Source organism: Hypanus sabinus, chromosome 2 (assembly GCF_030144855.1).
Source record: "Hypanus sabinus isolate sHypSab1 chromosome 2, sHypSab1.hap1, whole genome shotgun sequence".
In the NCBI taxonomy this organism is placed as follows: domain Eukaryota; kingdom Metazoa; phylum Chordata; class Chondrichthyes; order Myliobatiformes; family Dasyatidae; genus Hypanus; species Hypanus sabinus.
The window spans coordinates 115,252,142-115,272,132 of record NC_082707.1 but is presented as its reverse complement, the minus strand read 5'-3'; the positions used below and the strand labels follow the sequence as shown (position 1 = coordinate 115,272,132).

The 19,991-nt window shown below is 40.5% G+C and overlaps 1 protein-coding gene across 2 annotated transcripts in view; it reads left to right on the top strand.

The window, feature by feature from the left end:
• Nucleotides 1–19,991, top strand: part of ino80 (INO80 complex ATPase subunit) — a 232,643-nt gene that overhangs the window by 40,151 nt on the left and 172,501 nt on the right. The window contains exons 2-4 of one of the 2 annotated variants that reach the window (XM_059952871.1): nucleotides 4,120–4,306; nucleotides 17,193–17,365; nucleotides 18,824–18,891. In XM_059952871.1, the coding sequence (XP_059808854.1) occupies nucleotides 4,164–4,306; nucleotides 17,193–17,365; nucleotides 18,824–18,891 (384 nt within the window). In that variant the 5' untranslated portion in view covers nucleotides 4,120–4,163. Of the gene's footprint in view, nucleotides 1–4,119; nucleotides 4,307–17,192; nucleotides 17,366–18,820; nucleotides 18,892–19,991 lie in introns of both variants that reach the window. The other variant, XM_059952861.1, reaches the window with a different exon arrangement.

Below are 19,991 nucleotides of genomic sequence, written 5' to 3'. Positions count from 1 at the left end.
AAAGTCAATCGAAAATATCAACTCATTTGATTAAATTCGAAAAGATTTGATTAAAGGGTGATTATAGTTAAAAAAGTGAAGAGCGCCTAAAAGGCAGATGTTTATGTCGCCATCTTGAAACTCCACCCCCCTGGAGGAATTCTAACAGGCTGAATTGGGTGATGAGTGCTGTTTTGGGGATGTCTTCAGGGTGCACCGGTACATCCTGACCCAGGGACCACCCCTCCACGCCCGCGCACGAAGGCTCCCCCCGGAAAAGTTCTGTCTGGCGAAGGAGGAGTTCAAGAGGATGGCGGAATTGGGGATTGTATGGAGGTCCGACAGCCCATGGGCCTACCCCATGCACATGATGCCCAAAGCAGCCGAGGGCTGGAGACCATGCGGCAACTACCGCAGACTGAACGAGGCTACAACTCCAGACCTCTACCCCATGCCACACAAACAGGACTTTGCAGCGAACCTGCACGGGGCAAGAATCTTTTCCAAAGTAGACCTCGTCCGGGGATACCAATACAATACAATACAATACAAGAGGACATGGCTTTAAGGTAAGGGGTGGGAAGTTCAAGGGGGATATTAGAGGAAGGTTTTTTACTTAGAGTGGTTGGTGTGTGGAATGCACTGCCTGAGTTGGTGGTGGAGGCAGATACACTAATGAAATTTAAGAGACTATTAGACAGGTATATGGAGGAATTTAAGGTGGAGGGTTATATGGGAGGCAGGGTTTAAGTGTCAGCCACAACATTGTGGGCTGAAGGGCCCTTACTGTGCTGTACTGTGCTGTACTGTTCTGTGTTCTATGTTATTATTCTATTATGGAATTATTGAGTATGCCTGCAAGAAAATGAGTCTCTGGGTTGTATAAGGTGACATATATATACTTCGATAATTTAAGTTGAACTTTGGACCTTTCAAAGTGTATCATTCAGTCTTTTGCAGATTGACTTCCGTTTGTTGTTTCTTCGCTCAGCTCTATATTTGTCTGTACCCCTTTGTAAAATACAACAGCTTTTCCACTATACACAACACCATCAATCTCTTTGTGTCATCTACAAAATTTCTAACTCACTCTTTCACTTCCTCATCTAAGTCTTTATAAAAATTGCAGAGCTCGGGTCCCAGAACATTCAATGGCTTTGAAGTAGAATATGCTTCATTAACTATCACCCTTTGGCTTTTGTGGGCAAGCCAATTCTGAAGTTGTGCAGCCAAGCTCCCATGGATCCTATGCTTCATGACTTTCTGAATGAGCCATATGATATTACATGATGTATTTTAAAGTACTGGCTAAAAAAAAGAGCTTTATTTTAATGAATGGCTACTGGTTCCTTATTATTCCATTAATGAATTGAGCAAGTCTTTGGGTACTTTAATTCAGTGATGAAATAGGCATTATGGAAAATTGTGCTACCACAGGTACAATGTTTGCTGTAACATGATGGAATGAGTAGTATCTGTATAAACAGAATAAACTGTACTTGAATGTGGCATAAGGCGGCATACATTGCATTTAACATTGTGAATGCAGATACAGAAATTTTAGTCCGCTACATTTTTAATGCCAGCTTGAGGCTAAAGATAAATTTGAGCTGAAGGGCATTGGATATATTAGGAATTGGTTGTCCAGAAATTGCACAGAAAACATATTTTATGGAGATACAATTCATTAATTAGCACTAAATTTCAACCTCCAGACACAATGTGGAAGTTAGTGTAAGGCTTTACAGCACCAGCTATTGAAAGAATGGGATTCAATATCCGCTGCAGCCTTATGAGGTTGTACACTCTCTGTGACATGAGCTAGTGGGTCCTCTGGTTTCCTCTCACATTATAAAAGATATAAAGGTTAGGATTACTAAATTGTGGTCACACTGTGGTGGCTCCAGAAGCATGGCGACATTTTCCGGCTGCCCCCAGTACATCTTCAGGTTCTGGTTGTTGGTGCAAGTGATGCATTTCACTGTTCTGATGTAAATGTGACAAATACAGCTGGTCTCTTTAACCTTGAAGTTATTTGTAATGCTATATTAGAACAGCAGTTCAACATTGGCTTCTGCCAGCCTGAATATATTGCACGCTCTTTCTTTTCTAGAACAGAGAAGGCAAAGAAATAAAGCTAGGAATCCCCTTGTGTTTCTGGCATTCTCTGATATGGTAGTATCCTTATAAAAGCCTTTTGTGATTAGTTTCCTGGTTTTTATTCTATCCTGTTTCTTGGAAAATTGTTGATCCTTAGTGATTTATTACAATACACTGGTACAGTATATTTGAAGAAGATTTCAAGCTCCATGTCCTCATATTGGAACATCAGAATAACAACTACTAATTGCTAATTGGTGATTGTAATTGTCAGATTAACAGAAGGCTAGGAGGATTCCTTTTCTAAATACAATCTTCCCTGTAAGGCTACGAGACAGTGAAATCAATTGTTTAAATGTAAACAACCAAAGTTCAACACATTCTTTTTTTTAACAGTGGAAGGGTCGAAGTGTATTTGATCCATAAAGTACACTGTAGCTCATTGAATTCAGAAGTATATAATTTGACAAATAAAACTACTGCTGAACACTTTTGTTGAGATCACCAAGGCACAAGACATGGGACAATTGCAGAATACTTGCAATACACACAAAATGCTGGAGGAACTCAGCAGGCCAGGCAGTGTTTGTGGGAAAAGGGTAAACAGTTGATGTTTCAGGCCAAGACCCTTCATCAGGACTGCAAAAAAAAAACGATGAGCAAGAAGGTGGGGGGGGGGGGGAGAGAAGGAAGATGTACAAGGTGGTAGGTGATGGGTGAAACTGGGAGAGGGGGAGGGTTAAGTAAAGAGCTGGGAAGTTGATTGATGAAGGAGGTAAAGGGCTGGAGAAGGGGGAATCTGATAGGAGAAAGTAGACAATGGAAGAAAGGGAAGGGGAGGAGCACCAGAAGGAGGCAATGGACAGGTAAGGAGATACGGTAATAGATAGAAACGGGAATAGGAATGGTAAACGGGGGGCCAGTTACCAGAAGTTTGAGAAATTGATGTTCATGCCATCAGGTTGAAGGCTACCTGGATGGAATATAAGGTGTTGCTGCTTCATCCTGAGTGTGGCCTCATTGGAATGGGAAGTAGAATTAAAATGGGAGGCCACTGGACAATCCCACTTTTTTCTGGCAGATGAAGTGTAGATGCTTAGCGAAGCAGTCTACATCAGGTCTCACCAATATACAGGAGGCCACACCGGGAGCACACCCGGATACAGTAGATGAGCCCAATAGACTTGCAGGTGAGGTGTTGCCTCATCTGGAAAGGACTGTTGTGGTCCCTGAATGGTAGTGAGGGAGGTGGTGCAGGTTGTAGCACTTGTTCGACTTGCAAGGATAAGTACCAGAAGGGGGTTCGGGGGTGGGGAGCGATCCTTGTTGAATGGACAAGGGAGTTACGCAGGGAGCGATCCTTGTGGAAAGTAGTGAGGTGCAGGGGGGGGGGGGGGGTTGGGGGGGGGGGAAGATTGATGGTGGGATCCTGTTGGAGATGAGTGAATCTCAATCTTTGACAATTTTTCAGTTGCTGGCACTCTAACTTGAATCTGAAAGTTGTGGGTACAAGGTTCAAGGGTTTCACACATGATCTGAACTGTCACTGCCATACATTTGAGGAAGTAATTGTTTTGCATCATTTACGTACTGTTGGAACAGTACGTAAACTGAAGCTTGTTTATGCAGTCAAATCTGCATGATAAAGACTCAGGTGTACTGGCATTTGTGATGGTAAACAAAATAAAACATCTATTCAATTTGGTGTTATTTAACTACCTCTAGTGTTCCAAATGCTCATTTTTGACTAATGAAGTACTGGCATACTAAATAACAATGAAAATAAATCAGGAAGAAAAGGAATAAAAGTTGCATCAAAATCTGCTATTATGTCTTTTATTAAAATTACAGTTGGTCTTGTACCTGAATGCCATTTTCCCATACCAACTCCTCAATTAACAATTTCCTTAATATCCAGCAAACTGCATTGTCTTGTAAATGATTTGGCTGAATAGTAAACATTAATCAGAACATGTGAACTCTTGTAAGAATGTACCTTTAGTCCTGTGAAAGTTTGACATGCTTTCCTGTTCTCTCTAGAACCAACAGAAGGCCCAGATTTTCCTGTATAAGAGGACCTTTCTATGGCAGCAGACTTACTTCAAAGTGAGAATGGGAGTGGTGCAGAGCTGGCAAAGCCTCTACATCTGCAGTACTTGGAACGTGCACTACGACTTGACCCCTTCCTGCGCCAAGCTGCAAATGTATTTAACAGACCTATTTCTAGGTAAGTCCAACACTCACTAAATGTGGGGTGATGCAATGTTTTGATTCTGTTGCTGAATGGGATAGTTTATCAGAGGTGGCCTAAACTACTGGGTCATGAAGCCACATATGATATTGAATCAGAATCGGGTTTATTATCTCTGGCGTGTGTTGTGAAATTTGTTAACTTGTAAATTGAGATGCAAGGCAACCTTCACTGCCAGTCAATCTCAATGTAAATAATAAATCCATACTTAAACACAATGGCTAAATACTGATGTCTTCCATTTGGATGTCTTCAGAAAGCCACTGATTTGTTGTTGAAGCGGAAGTTTAACTTGAGTTTAACTTGAGCTTAACTGTCAGATATCATTGCAAACTCAGAGGCTGTAAAGGTATACTATGTTTAAGGTTACAAATTTCGCAATGTAGGTGGTGTGGAGAATTGAAATGAGAGTCACACACTATTCATGAGTGGAAGATGCCTCTTTCTGGCTCTTAGTTCCACAATTCAGTTGTGCACTGAGATTCATGCATCATCTTTAGAGCCAAATCTTTTGGAGTTCCATTAATTCTATTAATTTCTGCAGTGGGTGTTTCTGTAGCTGCTTTTTTGGGAGTTGGGCAAGCTTTTGGATCACATCAGTTGTAAATGAGTGTTTTTACAGAAAAAAACGAGGAAAGCACCACCTCCACTTCTGTAAGTCTTCAATTTGGCCTAAAAGTAATTGAGCAGTCCTTTTAATTTTTTATTTAAGCTTGTCATCAGGAATTTCTGCTTAATATCTACTGTACAATTGAGGTGAGGAATGAGTACATAAGAATAAAATAAATTGGAGCAAGAGAAGGCTATCTAGCCCGTCGAGTCTGTCTTGCCATTCGATAAGATCATAGCTGATCAGGCCATGGACTTGTCTTTACCTACCTGCCTTTTCCCCATAACCTTTAATACCCTGCTATGTAAAAAAGTCTATCCAACCTTCTCTTAAATATATCCACTGCTTCATTGGGCAGAGAATTCCACAGATTCACCAGTCTCTGGGAAAAGCAGTTCCTCTTCATCTGTCCTAAATCTACTTCCTTGAATCTTGAGGCTATGTCCTCTTACCTACCTGTGGAAACAACTTCCCTACCTCTATCCCTTACTTAATTTTATATGTTTCTATAAGGTCTCTCCTGCTCCTGAGTTTCAGCGAGTACAGTCCCAGGCAACCCAATCCCTCCTCGTAGCCTTCATCTCTGGAATCAACCTGGTAAACCTCCTCTGCACCGCCTCCAAAGCCAGTGTATCTTTTCCTCAAGTAAGGAGACCAGAACTGCATGCAGTACTCCAGATGCAGTCTCACCATTACCCTAGACCGGGGGTTGGCAACCCGTGGCTCTGGAGCCGCTTGCGGCTCTTTCAACTCTGTGCTGCGACTCCCTGTGGCTTTGGAAAATAAATGAGTATTTAATTAAAATGTATTTTATGTTAGTTTGTTAGTTTTTGAAATATAATTCTAAATTTGAAGATTATGGTGATCTTGTACAATCTAAATAAAACGTTGTGGCGACCCATTTCCTGGCACATCCGAACCGGCTCACAATTTGCCAGCGTTCCGGCTAAGGGTGATAGCCTATGGGGGTTTGTGAGTACGTGTCTTTTGGAGCATCCGTGCCCACGGGGGGCAGTTTGAGAGAGGCTTAAAAGCAAGGCTGTGTAGTTCGAATAAAGTTATCTTTGACTGCAGTTTAACCACTCCGTGTCGTTATTTTAGCGCTGTGTGTAGCACACCGCTACAATGTGTTTTTATCGCTATTACTATACGTCACCACTGCCAATGCCTGACACCCGCCAGTGCGCGATTTCTTTTAATTTTTCGATCCAAGGTAGGTAACGATGTAGTAACCTTCAACCCAACGTCTTTTTTTCGGAGTTCAAAATGTTTTTGTTGCATGCAGAAATGTAATTTCGTTTGCTCTGCTGTAGGAGTTCATCAATTTCATAAATGCAACACATTATAGTTTGTGCATAGCATAAAGGCAAAAAAAACCCATTGTATGCAGTGTTATTTCATTTTAAATGTCAAACGGGTTTTGTGGCTCCCAGTGTTTTCTTTTCTGTGGGATGCGGTTCCATATGGCTCTTTCAGTGGCAAGGGTTGCTGACCCCTGCCCTAGACAGTTGCAGCCTACCCTCCTTGCTCTTAAGTTCAAACTCTCTGGTAATGAAGGCCAACATTCCATTTGATTTCTTCTGAGTTTGCAGGTCAGATAAGATGTCTCAAACCTGGGCATCAAGCAGGCAACACATTCTTCAGCTCTGACCTCGTGACCAAGAACTGTCTATTCCCCTGACTATACTATCCCTAATTATCACTGCATTTCCCTTCTCTCCCCTCTCTTGAATGGCTCCCTGAACTACGGTTCCACGGTTAAGTTGCTCATCCTTCCTACAGCCCCACTCTCATCCACACAGGGAGCAAAAGTCTCAGACCTTTTGTTCAAGGTTAAGTGCTGAGGGTGCTCCAGCACTGTATCCTGAATCCCACTACCCGTCTCACTCGCAGTTACACCCTGTTGCCCCTGACCACAGACTGAATTTGAGGCAGCTAATCTAATGTGTGTGACCAGCTCCTGAAACAGAGGATCCGGGTAACTCTCCCTCCCTGACGTGCCGCAGTGTTTGAAGCTCAGATTCCAGGTCATCAACTTTGAGCCTGAGTTCTTCAAGCAGCCAACACTTGCTGCAGATGTGGTCACCGGAAACCACAAAGGGGTCCACCAGCTCCCATATCATTCAGCTACAGCACATCACCTAATCCTGCATCATCCCTTTATTTAATTAATTGTAATTTATTTTTATTCAACCACTACAAAAGCCTTACCTGCTGCATACCTATGCCTCCTACACTGGTCCACTCACTCAATGGCCACTCTGCTTTACTTTTATTTGCTCTTGCTAATAGATCATGAATCGATTGGTCTGCCGCTAATGCACCGAGCCCCACAAAACATTCTTTTAAATTCTTCTCCCTGACCATTGCAAATCGATTGGTCCACTGCTCACGTACAATATCTCATTGCTGCAGCTTTAAGTTATCTGAAGGACTTGTTTGAGTAAAATTTATTCTTGGATTGCCAAGTTTGGGGTTTGCAGATGTCCTGTAATATCACGACAACCATTGCGATAATAATGTGACAGGTTCTCTATCTACACTCATTGGCCACTTTATTAGGTACAGGAGCGGAACCCCTGTGTGATATTCTACTGTCCCCCATCCACTTCAAGATTCGACTAGAGTTCCTCTATTACACACCACTATTGTAACACGTGGTTATGAGTTACTGTTGCCTTCCTGTCAGCTTAAAGCAGTCTGGCCATTCTCCTTTGACCTCTCTCAATAACAAGGCATTTTTGCCCACGGGACTGCAGTTCACTGGATGTGTTTTTGTTTTTCACACCATTCTCAGTAAACTCTAGAGACTTGTGTGTGTGAAAATCCCAGGAGATGAGCAGTTTAGAGATGGTTGAATCACTCTGTCTGGCACCAGCAAGCATTTCACTGTCAAAGTCACTTTTCTTCCCCATTCTGATATTTGGGTTGAAGAACAACTGAACCATGATGTGTGTTTTTATGCATTGAGTTGCTGCCATATGTTTGACTGGTTAGATATTTGCATTAATGAGCAGGTGTATCTAATAAAGAGGCCATTGACTGTATTTCTCAAGTTTTGGATAGGAACATTTCACTTCAAGTAAAATAATGAACAATTTCATCAACTTATTGGTTGACAACTACTTCAGTCCATTAGTTGAATTCTTTTGAATGGATGTAATAATTTGAACTTGATGCTTTTCATTTGAACATTTAAAATGAATAATTTCTATGATGGTGTTCAAAACATTTTTGTTTCACTGATACTTGTGTGAGGTGTTTGAGTTAAATGACAGTGACAGAAATTCCAAGAAATTGGGATAGGGTTTCAGGTCTGATGGGGCTCCATTTTTATTTATTGTAGGTGTTGCACCAACAGAGAATTTGTAGAGAAATACATGTTCAAGTGTGTTCTTTGCTAATATGATGGGTTGCTTCTTTTAGCTGATTTTTTTTTCATAGTTTCATCTTCTACTTTCATCTTTGCTAATTATAGCTTATCTCATATACTGTACATGAATATGGTAGGAGCAAGGCTGAGCATAAAAGCATTTTGTAGACTGTGCATCTTGTTTCAAAGATTTGAAATATCTGGGAGACATCGACTGTAACACAGAATTGGAACCTGTATTGTCACTGTGATTGGGTATTACTTGAATATAACATTATATCTGTCCTCAATATTTGTAAGAAGTTCTCCATGATATGGACATTAAGTCGGAGTGACATTTCGTAACTAGCAGACTTGGATTTCTTTATTGTTTCAGCTTCCTTTCTGATTCCAGAGTTTTATAAAGAAATTTTATGCAGCTGGTTATTTTCAGTTTTGATGAGGAAGATATTTGAGATGAAAACTCTATGACATGAAGAGGGTTATTTTGCCCATAAGAGCTTTTAAGAGAACAATCCTGTAAGTTCCACTCTCCAGCCTCTTCTTTTACCCTTGTATCCCTACAAATTATTCTCTTCAACAATGAACTTTTTCTACTTGGGGGTATTCAACCTGCATATCATTGAAACATGAGAGGAGATCTCAAAGTTCGAAGTAAATTTTTTTATCAAAGTACATGTCATCACGTACAACACTGAAATTTTGTTTTCTTGCCAGGCATATACAGTAAATCCAGGAAATATAATAGAATCAATGATGGACTGCAGCTAACAGGACAAACAACCAATGTTCAAGGGACAACAAACTCTGCAAATACAAAAGAGGAAAAAAGGAAATAGTCATAATAAATAAATAAACAATAACTATCAAGAGTATGAGATGAAGAGTCTTTGAAAGTGAGTCCATTGGTTGTGAGAACAGTTCAGTGATGGGGAGAGTCAAGTTATTCCCACTGTTTCAAGAGCCTGATGGTTGAGGGGTAGTAACTGTTCCTGAGCCTGGTGGTATGAGTCCTGATGCTCCTGTACCACCTTCCTGATGGCAGAGTGAGAAGAGGCATGGCCTGGGTGACAGGGGTCCCTGATGATGAATGCTGCTTTCCTGCAACGGTGCTGTGTGTGCATGTGCTCAGTGGTAGGGAGGGCTTTGCCTAACTGGCCAGTATCCACTACTTTTTGTAGGATTTTCTGTTCAAGGGCTGTGAAGCAAACAGTCAATATACTCTCCACTGCACATCAGTAGAAGCTTGCCAGAGCTTTAGATATCATGCAGAATTCAAAAACTCCGAAGGAACTGAAGGTGCTGTTGTACTTTCTTTGTAATTGCACTTGTGTTGGAGATGCGTTGGAGTGATAACATCATGGAATTTAAAGTTGCTGTCCTTCTCTAACTCTGCTCCCCAATGATTAACACTGAAGCACTGGTGCACCTCAGGGGTGTGTGCTCAGCCCACTGCTGTACTGTCTATATACACATGACTCTGTCTAGGCATAGCTCAAATACCATCTATAAATTTACTGACGATACAACCATTGGTGGAATCTCAGATGGTGACGAGAGGGCATATAAAAGTGAGATCTGCCAACTAGTGGAGTGGTGCCGCTGCAACAACCTGGCACTCAACATCATTAAGACGAAAGAGCTGATTGTGGACGTCAGGAAGGGTAAGACGAAGGAACACATACAGATTGGATCTTGGTAGAAACCTGCACAGTCACATGAAGACACAGGCATAATTATGATATCAATTGAATCTGGGTCTCTGAAGCTGAGGCAGTTCATTTCTGCACAACTGTGTCACTGACTTGTTGTGATTCATTTCATAGTGATGTTTCAATGTGCTTACTCTAGTTTGCACAAAAGACAGAACAATTTACCATCATTAACAGTGAATACCAAATAGTCAGCCCATTCTGGTTTCAGAATTTCTCCGTGCCATTGTTTCTTGCAATTGGTTGAAGTCATTGTTATAAGATTTGTATATGACTAAAACTTGAAGTACAACTATTTGTATTTATCTAGTCAACAGTGAATCCAGCCTGTAATCTGTGCATTGCAGGGGGATTGTAATGGCACCAGATCTGCAATGTATCACAGCTGACGAAATACTCAAAGTATTATATGTGTGAGTAGCCTGCGCAGTCTGTGAGCAAACCATTAGCAGGTATTGCACAGCACCTGTAAGGTGTGTAGTAGTTTATGTGTGGAGAATTATTTGGGTTACGGGAGACTAGACTCTAAATTTGCGTGAGCATTATGCAGTTCACAAGCTTGCAGTTTGACTTTCTCTGTGAAGTATATATTTAAAATGAATGTTGATTTATAAAATCTTTTGCATTCCCTTTGATGTTTCTCTTTAGCCTCTGTCCCTATTGTAAGCAATGAAGTTACTACCATTCTTGATGCTTCTCCATTTAGTGTTGTTATGGGCCGACAATGACTATGAACTGGTGAGGATGCTACATTTTTCTGGAGGCTGAGAATGTCTCTTGAAGCATTCTGTCCCTTTCTCTTTCAAAATGCTATACGTTGCTCCCTGATGATTGAGCATAATGTTATGGTAGTTGAGTGCTAACATTGGTTTATCTATTTTACTGGTGGACTTGGGGGGTGTGTGGTAGTTTAGTTCTTTGTTCTTGCTACAGGTTTTCCATTTTCATAAGTATACAGTTCATTGTATCTATTGATAGAATCTGATTGTGGCAATCTGTTCGTCCACTGAAGGAGGAGTTGAGAATCCTGAGAAGTAGAGAAGTAAATGTTAAAGCGTGTTCTTTACTAAATATGGGTCAGTTGCTGTTGAGGAATTGGGGATATTAAAAAAAATCATTTTGAACCTATGTAACCTCTGGCTATAATTGGGACTGAATAGGAATTTTTGAACTGAAGTAAGCTGTCTCCAAAGCCAGTATGGCCTTCCTGAGGTAAGGAGACCAGAACTGCACGTAGTACTGTGCAGCCCCACCTTTACTCTGTACAGTTGCAGCATAACCTCCTTGCTCTTAAATTCAACCCTCTTGCAATGGAGGCCAACATTCCATTTGCCTTCTTGATGGCCTGCTGCACCTGCAAACCAACTTTTTGTGATGTATGCACAAGCACTCAAAAGTCCTTCAGCACAGCAGCATGCTGCAGTCTTTTACCATTTTTAAATAATAATCTGCTCTTCCATTTTTTTTCCTTCCAAAGTGGATGACCTCATATTTGCCAGACCCTTGCCCACTCACTTAACCTATCTATATCTCTCTGCATACTCTCCGTATCCTCTGCACAATTTGTTTTTCCACTCAATTTAGTGTTATCAACAAACTTAGATACACTACACTTGATCTCCTCTTCCAGATCGTTAATGTATATCGTGATCAGTTGCGGGCCCAGCACAGACCCCTGTGGTACACCACTCACCACTGAGCAACACCCATGTATCCTAACTCTCTGCTTTCTATTGGTTAACCAATTCTCTATCCATGCTAATACATCACCCCAACTCTATGCATCTGTAACTTATGGATAAGTCTTTTATGTGTCTTCTTATCAATGCCTTCTGTAAATCCCAGTAAATAATGTCCATCTATTCCCCTCTATCTACTGCACTGGTTACATCCTCAAAAAACTCCAGGAAGTTTGGCAAACAGGACCTGCCTTTGCTGAATCCATGCTGTGTCTGCATGATGGATTCATTTCTTTCCAGATGCCTCACTATTTCTTTAATGATAGCTTCAAGTATCTTTCCCAACTACAGATGTTAAACTAGCTGGCTGGTAGTTACTTGCCTTTTGCTACATTCTATTTTTAAACAGTGGTGGGACATTGGCCTTCCAATCCCGCAGTTCCTGCCCAGAGTCCAGAGAATTTAGGTAAATTATCACCAAAGCCTCTGCTATAACCTCTGCTATTTCTTTCAGTACCCTGGGATGCGTTCTATCAAGTCCAGGGGACTTTTCTATCTTTAGGCCCTCAAGTTTGCTCAGCACTACCTCTTTAGTGATAGCTGTTATATCGAGGTTCTTCCTTTCTATTACATCTATGTCCTCTCTCTTCATCATGATAGATGTGTCCTCCACTGTGAAATCTGACACAAATAGTCTTTTAAAGCCTTGGCCATTTCCTCATTATCCAATATTAATTCCCCCTTCCAAGGGACCTATGTTCACTTAGGCCACACATTTCTGCTTTATATAATTATAAAAACTTTTCTGTTTTTATATTTTGTGCTAGTTTATTTTCATAATTTCTATCTTCCCTTTCTTTATTGCTCGCTTAGTGGTTCTTTGCTGCTTTTAAAAGTTTTCCCAATCTTCTGGTTTCCCACACTACTCTTGGCAGCTTTGTATGCACAAGCTTTCAGTTTGATGCCTTCTTTTATTTCCTTCATTATCCATAGCTGGCTCCCCCCATCCTTACTGTCCTTGCTTCTAACTGGAATATACTTTTGTTGAGCGTCATGAAAAATGTCTTTTAAAGCCTTCCACTGTTCCTCAACCATCCTACCATATATCATGTAGTCTTTCCAGTCTCCCTATCCAGCTTCTCCCTCATCCTGTTGTAGTCTTCATTGTTTAGGCACAATACCCTGATTTTTGATCGAACTGTTGTACCTTCAGTTTGTATAAGAAACTCAATCATACTGTGATCACTTTTTCCAAGGGAATCCCTAATGGCAAGATTGCTAATTTTGCCTGTGACATTGCACAGGACCAGATCCAACATGTTTCCTTGAAGGTTCAGTAACACGCTGTTCAAGACAGATACCACATGTGCATACTATGAAGTCCTCCTCAAGACTGACTTGACCAACTTGATTCACCCAATCTATGTGCAAGTTAAAACCACCATAACAACTGCTGTTCCATTCTTACATGCCTCAGATATTTCTTGGTTTATTGCCTGTGCCACTGTATTGTTATCATTGGCGGCTTATAGAAAACTCCCATCAGTGATTTTTTTTCATTGTACTATTCCTAATCTCTATCCAGACTGATTCAACATTCTGCTCTTTAGATCTTCTATCGTCCTTATACTGATTTGTGCCACTAGTTCACTAACCTTGTTATGAATACTCCAGGCATTTAGATAAAGTGTCCTGAACACTCATTGTAATCTTTGTCTCTTCTCCACTTGACTTTTCTGTACTCCACCCCATATTTCTCTTTTTTAACTGTTGATTTTACTTTACCTTTATCCACACTTTTCTCTTTTACTTTATCCATACTTCTCCAATCTGTTGAACCCACCCCTCTGCTATCTATCTAAACACTACAAAAACTCTTATGCCCTGTTTGTTTGTGACCTCCAATTAGTGCAAATGGTGCATTACAGGCACTATTTTTGGCTAAATCAGCTTAAAATGCACTCTTACAGAATGCAAGCGAAGTTCAGGGTTATATATTTGTATAAAATTGCTCACTCGCCAAAATCAACAGCCCCTCTTTCACCCGAGAGCCGATGTCAGTCATGATGGAAACCGTGACGCGACACCACGACACGTGCACGACCAGCCTCAGCAGCACCTCAAGATGCTCACAGCAGCGACACCAACCAGAGCAAAAGGGCAGGACAGCTCTATTTCGAGCGGTCATATTCTGCTAATCACCATCAGCATGTGCAGGTTTGGGACAGATCTAACTGCCACCCATCAATAAGAGATAATTAAATCTTATTGTAATGACGTACTTTGAGACACCCATCAAACCCTTTGCTGCAGTCAAAGGACAGCGGTGACTATATCACGTCCATTTAGGAGAGCGCCAACCACATCATCAAGAATAATCAGCATCCTGGAGGCTTTGGTGTTACTGCTTCGTATCTTCTATCCAGCATTAGGGTAAAAAAAATATGGTCAGCCTAATTATATCGCGTGGAAAGAGAAGGGAGACATTATGGTCAAGAGATGATGTCGGGAAGTGGCAAGGAGAGGGAGAGAACAAGAATCAGATGAAGCCAAGGCTGCACAACTCCAGGATCAAAGAGTCAGGACAAAAAAGATGAGAGAAGAGACGGGAGGCGAGGGATGCACGTCTCCAAAATGAGAACAACTAGCACAGAAGGAGGAGAGAGGAAGAGACAAAGGAGTTGAGAAATGCACATCTCCAGGATCAGAAACAAAGAACATACAGCAGAAGAGATGAGACGGGGGAATGAAAGGGCTGCATGTCTCTAGAATGACAAAAGCAGGCACAGGAGGAGAAGAGAGGAAGCGACAAAGGAGCAGAGAAATGCACGTCTCCAAGATCAGAGACAAAGAATAAACAGATGAAGAGATGACAGACAAAAGGACTATGTCTCCAGAATAACAACGAGAGGCACAAGGGTGGCAGATCCAGCAGAAATTATGCCGTCATGTATCCTGTGTTAAATGAGGAGGAGCTATATTTGCCTTGCTACGTGTCGTTCTTCTTTAATAAACTGAGGTTTTCTTCTTCAATTTCCATAACAAAGTGATACCAATAGCATTCAGGAAAATTTAATGTTTATTCTGGTCACATCAGACTGCTCTACCCTTCTCTCAACGGGTCATCCTGTTGTCTAGTTTAGTTTAAAGCCCCGTCTACAACCCTAGTTATGTGATTTGTCAGGATCCAGGTACCGTCACAGTTTAGGCGGAGCTTGCCCCAATGCTGATCCCAGTTTCCCATAAATTCAAGTCTACTTCTCTCACACCAATCCTTGAACCATGCATTTATCGCTCTAATCTTCTTGACCTTGTGCCAATTTGCATGTGGCTTGGGTAGTAATCCAGAGATTACCACCTTTTTGGTTCTGCTTTTTAATTTAGTCCTAAGCTGCTCAAATTCCCTCAGCAGGAACTCTTTCTTCGTTCTACCTATGTTGTTAGTACCCACATGGACCGTGACAACTGGATCTTTCTCCTCCCATTGCAAATTCCTCTGCAGGTCAGATAAGATCTTCTGAACCTGGGCACCAGGAAGGCAACACAACCTTCGGGATGGTCTAACCCTACGTCGGAGAACTTAAACTATTCCCCTGACTATACTATCCCCAATTACCACTATATTTCTCTTTATTCCTCTCCATAGACACTGCATGACCTGCTGAGTTCCTCTAGCATTCTTTGTATATTCTGTACTTCCAGTATCTACAAAATCTCTGGTGTTTATGATTTACTACCCTTGTTTGTCTTGTACTTGCATGTATCTAAATTAAACTCCGTCTGCCAATCCTTGGTTGATTGACCCAGCTGATCAATGTCCTCTTAAATGAGGGAGATGAGCATTTGGCAGCAATTAACAAGTTCTTCTCTGCCTTAGTTTATAACTTAAGTTGAGATTCTTCCCTTTAGCCCCGTAGGGCTTGATTTTCCACTATTTAGCCTCATCGTGCTCTTCCTTTGGACTGAGATTGCAGTACACAGTACACCATGGAAGAAAATTATAGATACTTGTGTCAAAAGACAGTCTTGGTTGAGGAATGCTTTGTGCTCTGTCCAAGGAGCATTGAGGTTTTCTCATTAATAAACTCTTCCTCCTTTGCTCTTAATAGAGTAGTTTTTGAGTCATAAATGATCTTAAAGAATCCAGGCATATTGTGATTTTTTTTCAGTTTATTACTGAATGTCTGATCTTGGCACCTATTGCCTGTTTTATGTTTTTCTTTGTTGTCCATCAGATTCCTAGTAGATGTTTTCCTATTTTTTCTGACGTGGTAGTGTTTTAAGTCCAAGATCACTTTGTGATTAATTAACCACTGGATCTAGTCATCATCATCATCAATCTAGTCTTAGTGATTTCTGGTAGAGACCCTTTAAGATGTTAATTATGGTGAGCTTTCTGGTAGGCCAAATAGTGGATATTCTGTAGCTCATGTGGATGGTCATCAGATTGTCTGTGGGTGTTCTTTGCAGGGTTCCAAAGTCCTTCAGTGCAGCAGCAGTTCTGTTTCCATTGCACCCCTGGTGGGGTGGGGTGGGCAAGTATACAGATGTGATGGACTTGTTTAGGCAGTGATTGGTCAAGCAGTTGTGGCATCTTTCTCAGTATTTTACTTGAATGATGACGTAATTAACTTGCCTTTACTTAAAGTCAAAATTTTGCTATCAGCCTTGTACTATTTTTTGTGACTAAAGTTCTCATTCATTTTGTAGTGAACCATATTCTATTGAGAGTGAGCTGTGGATTAGCCACATCTGGGCAATGTATTTTGAAATTTGGGTTAGTTCATAAAAATACAATTCAGAGGAATAGGTATTTTACAGGGCTATCTGACAGTGGCTGAGAGCTGACCAATATAGAGTTGTTTGGATTTATTTCATGTTGGGTTTATTTTTGGGGATTTGAGCACTGCTTGCAAGGTGATTATTTTCTACCCTTGAAAGGAGTGATCTGTCCTACCTTGAGCTGCTGCAGTCCATAAGGCATTTAGCCTTGCACAGTTTTCATTCAGCTTTTAGTACTGACAAAGATGAAAGAATCCCTTATTCTGTGTCTAATCTTAATTGTTGCCCTGTGTTTATGGTGTTATGCTATATAATCATAATATAACATTCTCCCCCTCCCACCCGCTTAACACTGAAAATAAAAAGTGGAGAGCTTTGGCCTTTATCCAAGTAATGTGAACTATCATAGAATGTGTCCTGTCTGATGCTGTACATTGTCAAACAGTGCAATCTTCCCCTATTTCTCTGTGGTAACTTAAAGCATAGATATTGGAAGGACATGTTTCAAACTAATTTTGAATGTCAGGTTGTGCTTCATTTTTTTTTCTTCAGGCATTAGGCTTTTTGATTGCTTGCTTGTAGCTCAGTAGACTAGAGACCTGTACTTGTATGCTTTTTGGTAATTTTCATTTTTAAAATTTTACCATTTTAAAGAATTAAAATTTATCAATCTATACACTTGCTTATTGTTCTTCTCTACTTGCAGTGATGAGAGTGATGATGGGCTTGAGGAGGCTCCCTCACATTCTAAAACAAGTTGTGGAAACCTGAGCCACATTAAGAAGGAACCTGTTGATGAGGATCTGGGAGAACAACCTGAAGTAGTGCAGAACAGAACTCTGACCACTCCACCTTCAATCAATGGTGCATTTCATCCAGGTGAGAGTCTAAAAGAGCTGCTTTTTCCCATTGGTATGAAATTTTACTAGATGGTTTTAAAAACACTATCTGCTCACATTCTGGGAATGATAGCTGGGGAATGGATTTACAATCTTCTATTTCAATTTTAATTCCCCAATTAAATTTGTAGTGCAAGAAGCAATTTTATATAGTAGTTGGATTATTTTTATGTATGTTCTCTTTTTTTTAAATCTTGAGTCTGGATGAGCCAAAATGCTCATAACTTCAAGCAAGAAAAGGCATTAGATCAAATGTACATGTGTTTTAGTTCCCACACTATCTGATGAAACGAGTAAAGGTGTCCTAGGTTACATCCCAGTGGAGCAGCAAGTAAATAACCACTTTGTACACATGCAATAAAGCCATTGTGTAATTTTTCTCTGTGTTGTCAACATGAGCTAACCTTGATATTTGATTAATTTTGGCTTATAATTGGCAAAGAATTAGGAGTTAAATGGCTTTTATTTTTATACAATGGAATGAGCAGTCTAGATAGAAAGGTGGTAAAGAAGCATTTTATGGCAAATTTGGTCATAGGAAGTAAATATGTGCATTGGAAATGCAGAGTAAAGTTGAGATGAAATACTTTGTACTTAAAATCTGCTGCTTCCATTGTTCTCTTGCTAGTGGCATCACATCAGCATTGCAGATGCTGCCAGTAGAAGAACATGTCCAGTCCTGAAGCCCTATAGAATTCATTGTTAAATAAGTGCTTTCAGACCAGGGATATGGATTCATTGAGCATGTTGCCAGAAGGCTCTTCCTGTATGAACTTCCTTTATTTGCATAATGCTGAAGATTTTCCAAAGTTTTATGTTAGTTGTGGTGGTGGGTAGGTTGCTGCAAAGGGAGGAAAAAGAAAGCTTTGTGGAAAAAGTCTCTAAAAAGGGCTCAGACTTTGGGTAGCATGGCTGCTGGTGTAATATATGGGCTAAATTGTGAAAGGCAATTATGGATAGCTATTTTGAAGCAGGGGGATGGATTTGCTCTTTTAATCAACTTCTGACAGTTTGAGGGTTTGGGAGGTTGGCTTGGGGAAGCATTAGTTAATTAAGAGGGAAGGAAGTGATGAATGGAAAATGGGAGGACCTGAAGTGTGGAGAGAACAGGATAGGAGTTGGATGCTGAAGAAAATGCATGCAGGATTGTGGGGTTTTGTGCAAGTTTGTGTACATGTGCATGTATGTCCACTTGTGTTCTGAAGAGCCAAGGTTCCAATTACTTTGGCCTTCCTTGGCATTGGAACTAGTGTGCGTTAGCATTTAATGTTAAGACTTTAGGCACAGACATAAATACCCCTCAAGAAATAAATTATCCTTGATTCTAAGGGATTGTTTAAGAAGGATCCATTTAGATGTAGTATCCACGTTCCATCTATTTCTGGAGCACTTCTGTGAAATTTTAGTCACTGACACAATTATGTTTTGTGTTCAGCAGAGCTTAAAATTGAGAAGGGAAACATATACAATTTCAGCAAATTGAAGAAAAGCAGAAAATGGCTGAAGGTGAGGAAGTAATTGAATCTGCAGTTTGATTCTTCTCTGATTTCTCTGAAAATGTGCTGTTACTGAATGTCCAGAATATGATCAGTAGTTTGGAATGCACCCACTGTTCAATTATTATTGCTGGTTTAATAATTTATACCCTGGCCATGTGAACAGAAATCATTTTGGGGTTGGGGGTACAATCTGAAGAGAGAAGTCTATGTAAATAGTCTAATAAAATTGTATTGCTATAACTTTTAGCCTTGGAATGCTAACATCAGTTGAAATGTGATAGTATATTGCTGTACTGTTTGTAAGCAAGAGGCAGCTGTTTCTTTGTGGTAGAACGTTAACTTTTTAGAGTCAAATGCCATGTTAACAAGCGCAACTAAAGAGATGAATGAAAAATCCAGACTGACTCCCAGTGCACTACCGAGGAAGTACAGTGCAGTTAAGTGATTTTAAATGAGATCCAACATGATGTTTTGTAACAACTTGAAGCTCAGTGGAGCTATTGGAACATCAGAGAATTGTTCTGTTTGTCATTTATACCACAACCATTTCAACCCTACTTGGTAACCTTTCATGGATGAGTATTGTATCTTGCTCTGTTGGTATTGGCCATTGACAATGTTTACTATAACGACTGTGTTTTAGTTGACTGAAAAATACTTTGCTACACAGGAGTATCTTTCCAATATAGTGGGGATCTGACCTATTTGTAGTTCTCAATCTGTAGTCTTGAAAATGTTGGATATGGTTCTTGTTTAGCCCGGGGGTCATATATATTCAGTTATTTGGTAATACTGCTAATATGTGTCATGATGCTTGTTTTGTGGCTGCAGTAGGTCACAACAAACAAGTTAAGTTAAAAAAAAACAAGTGATGTAAAAAGTGAATGATCAGGTTGTGTTCATGGACTGTTCACAAAGAGGAGGAAGCTGTTCTTAATGTGTGTTGATCCTCTTTCTTGTACCACCTTGCTGATGGCAGTGACAGAGAATGTCCCAGATGAGTGAAGGTCTTTACTGATGAATGCAGCCTTTTTGGGGCGCCTCTTTGTTAAGATGTTAACAGTTGTGGGGAGGGTTGTGCCTACGATGGAGTTGGCTGAGTTACAA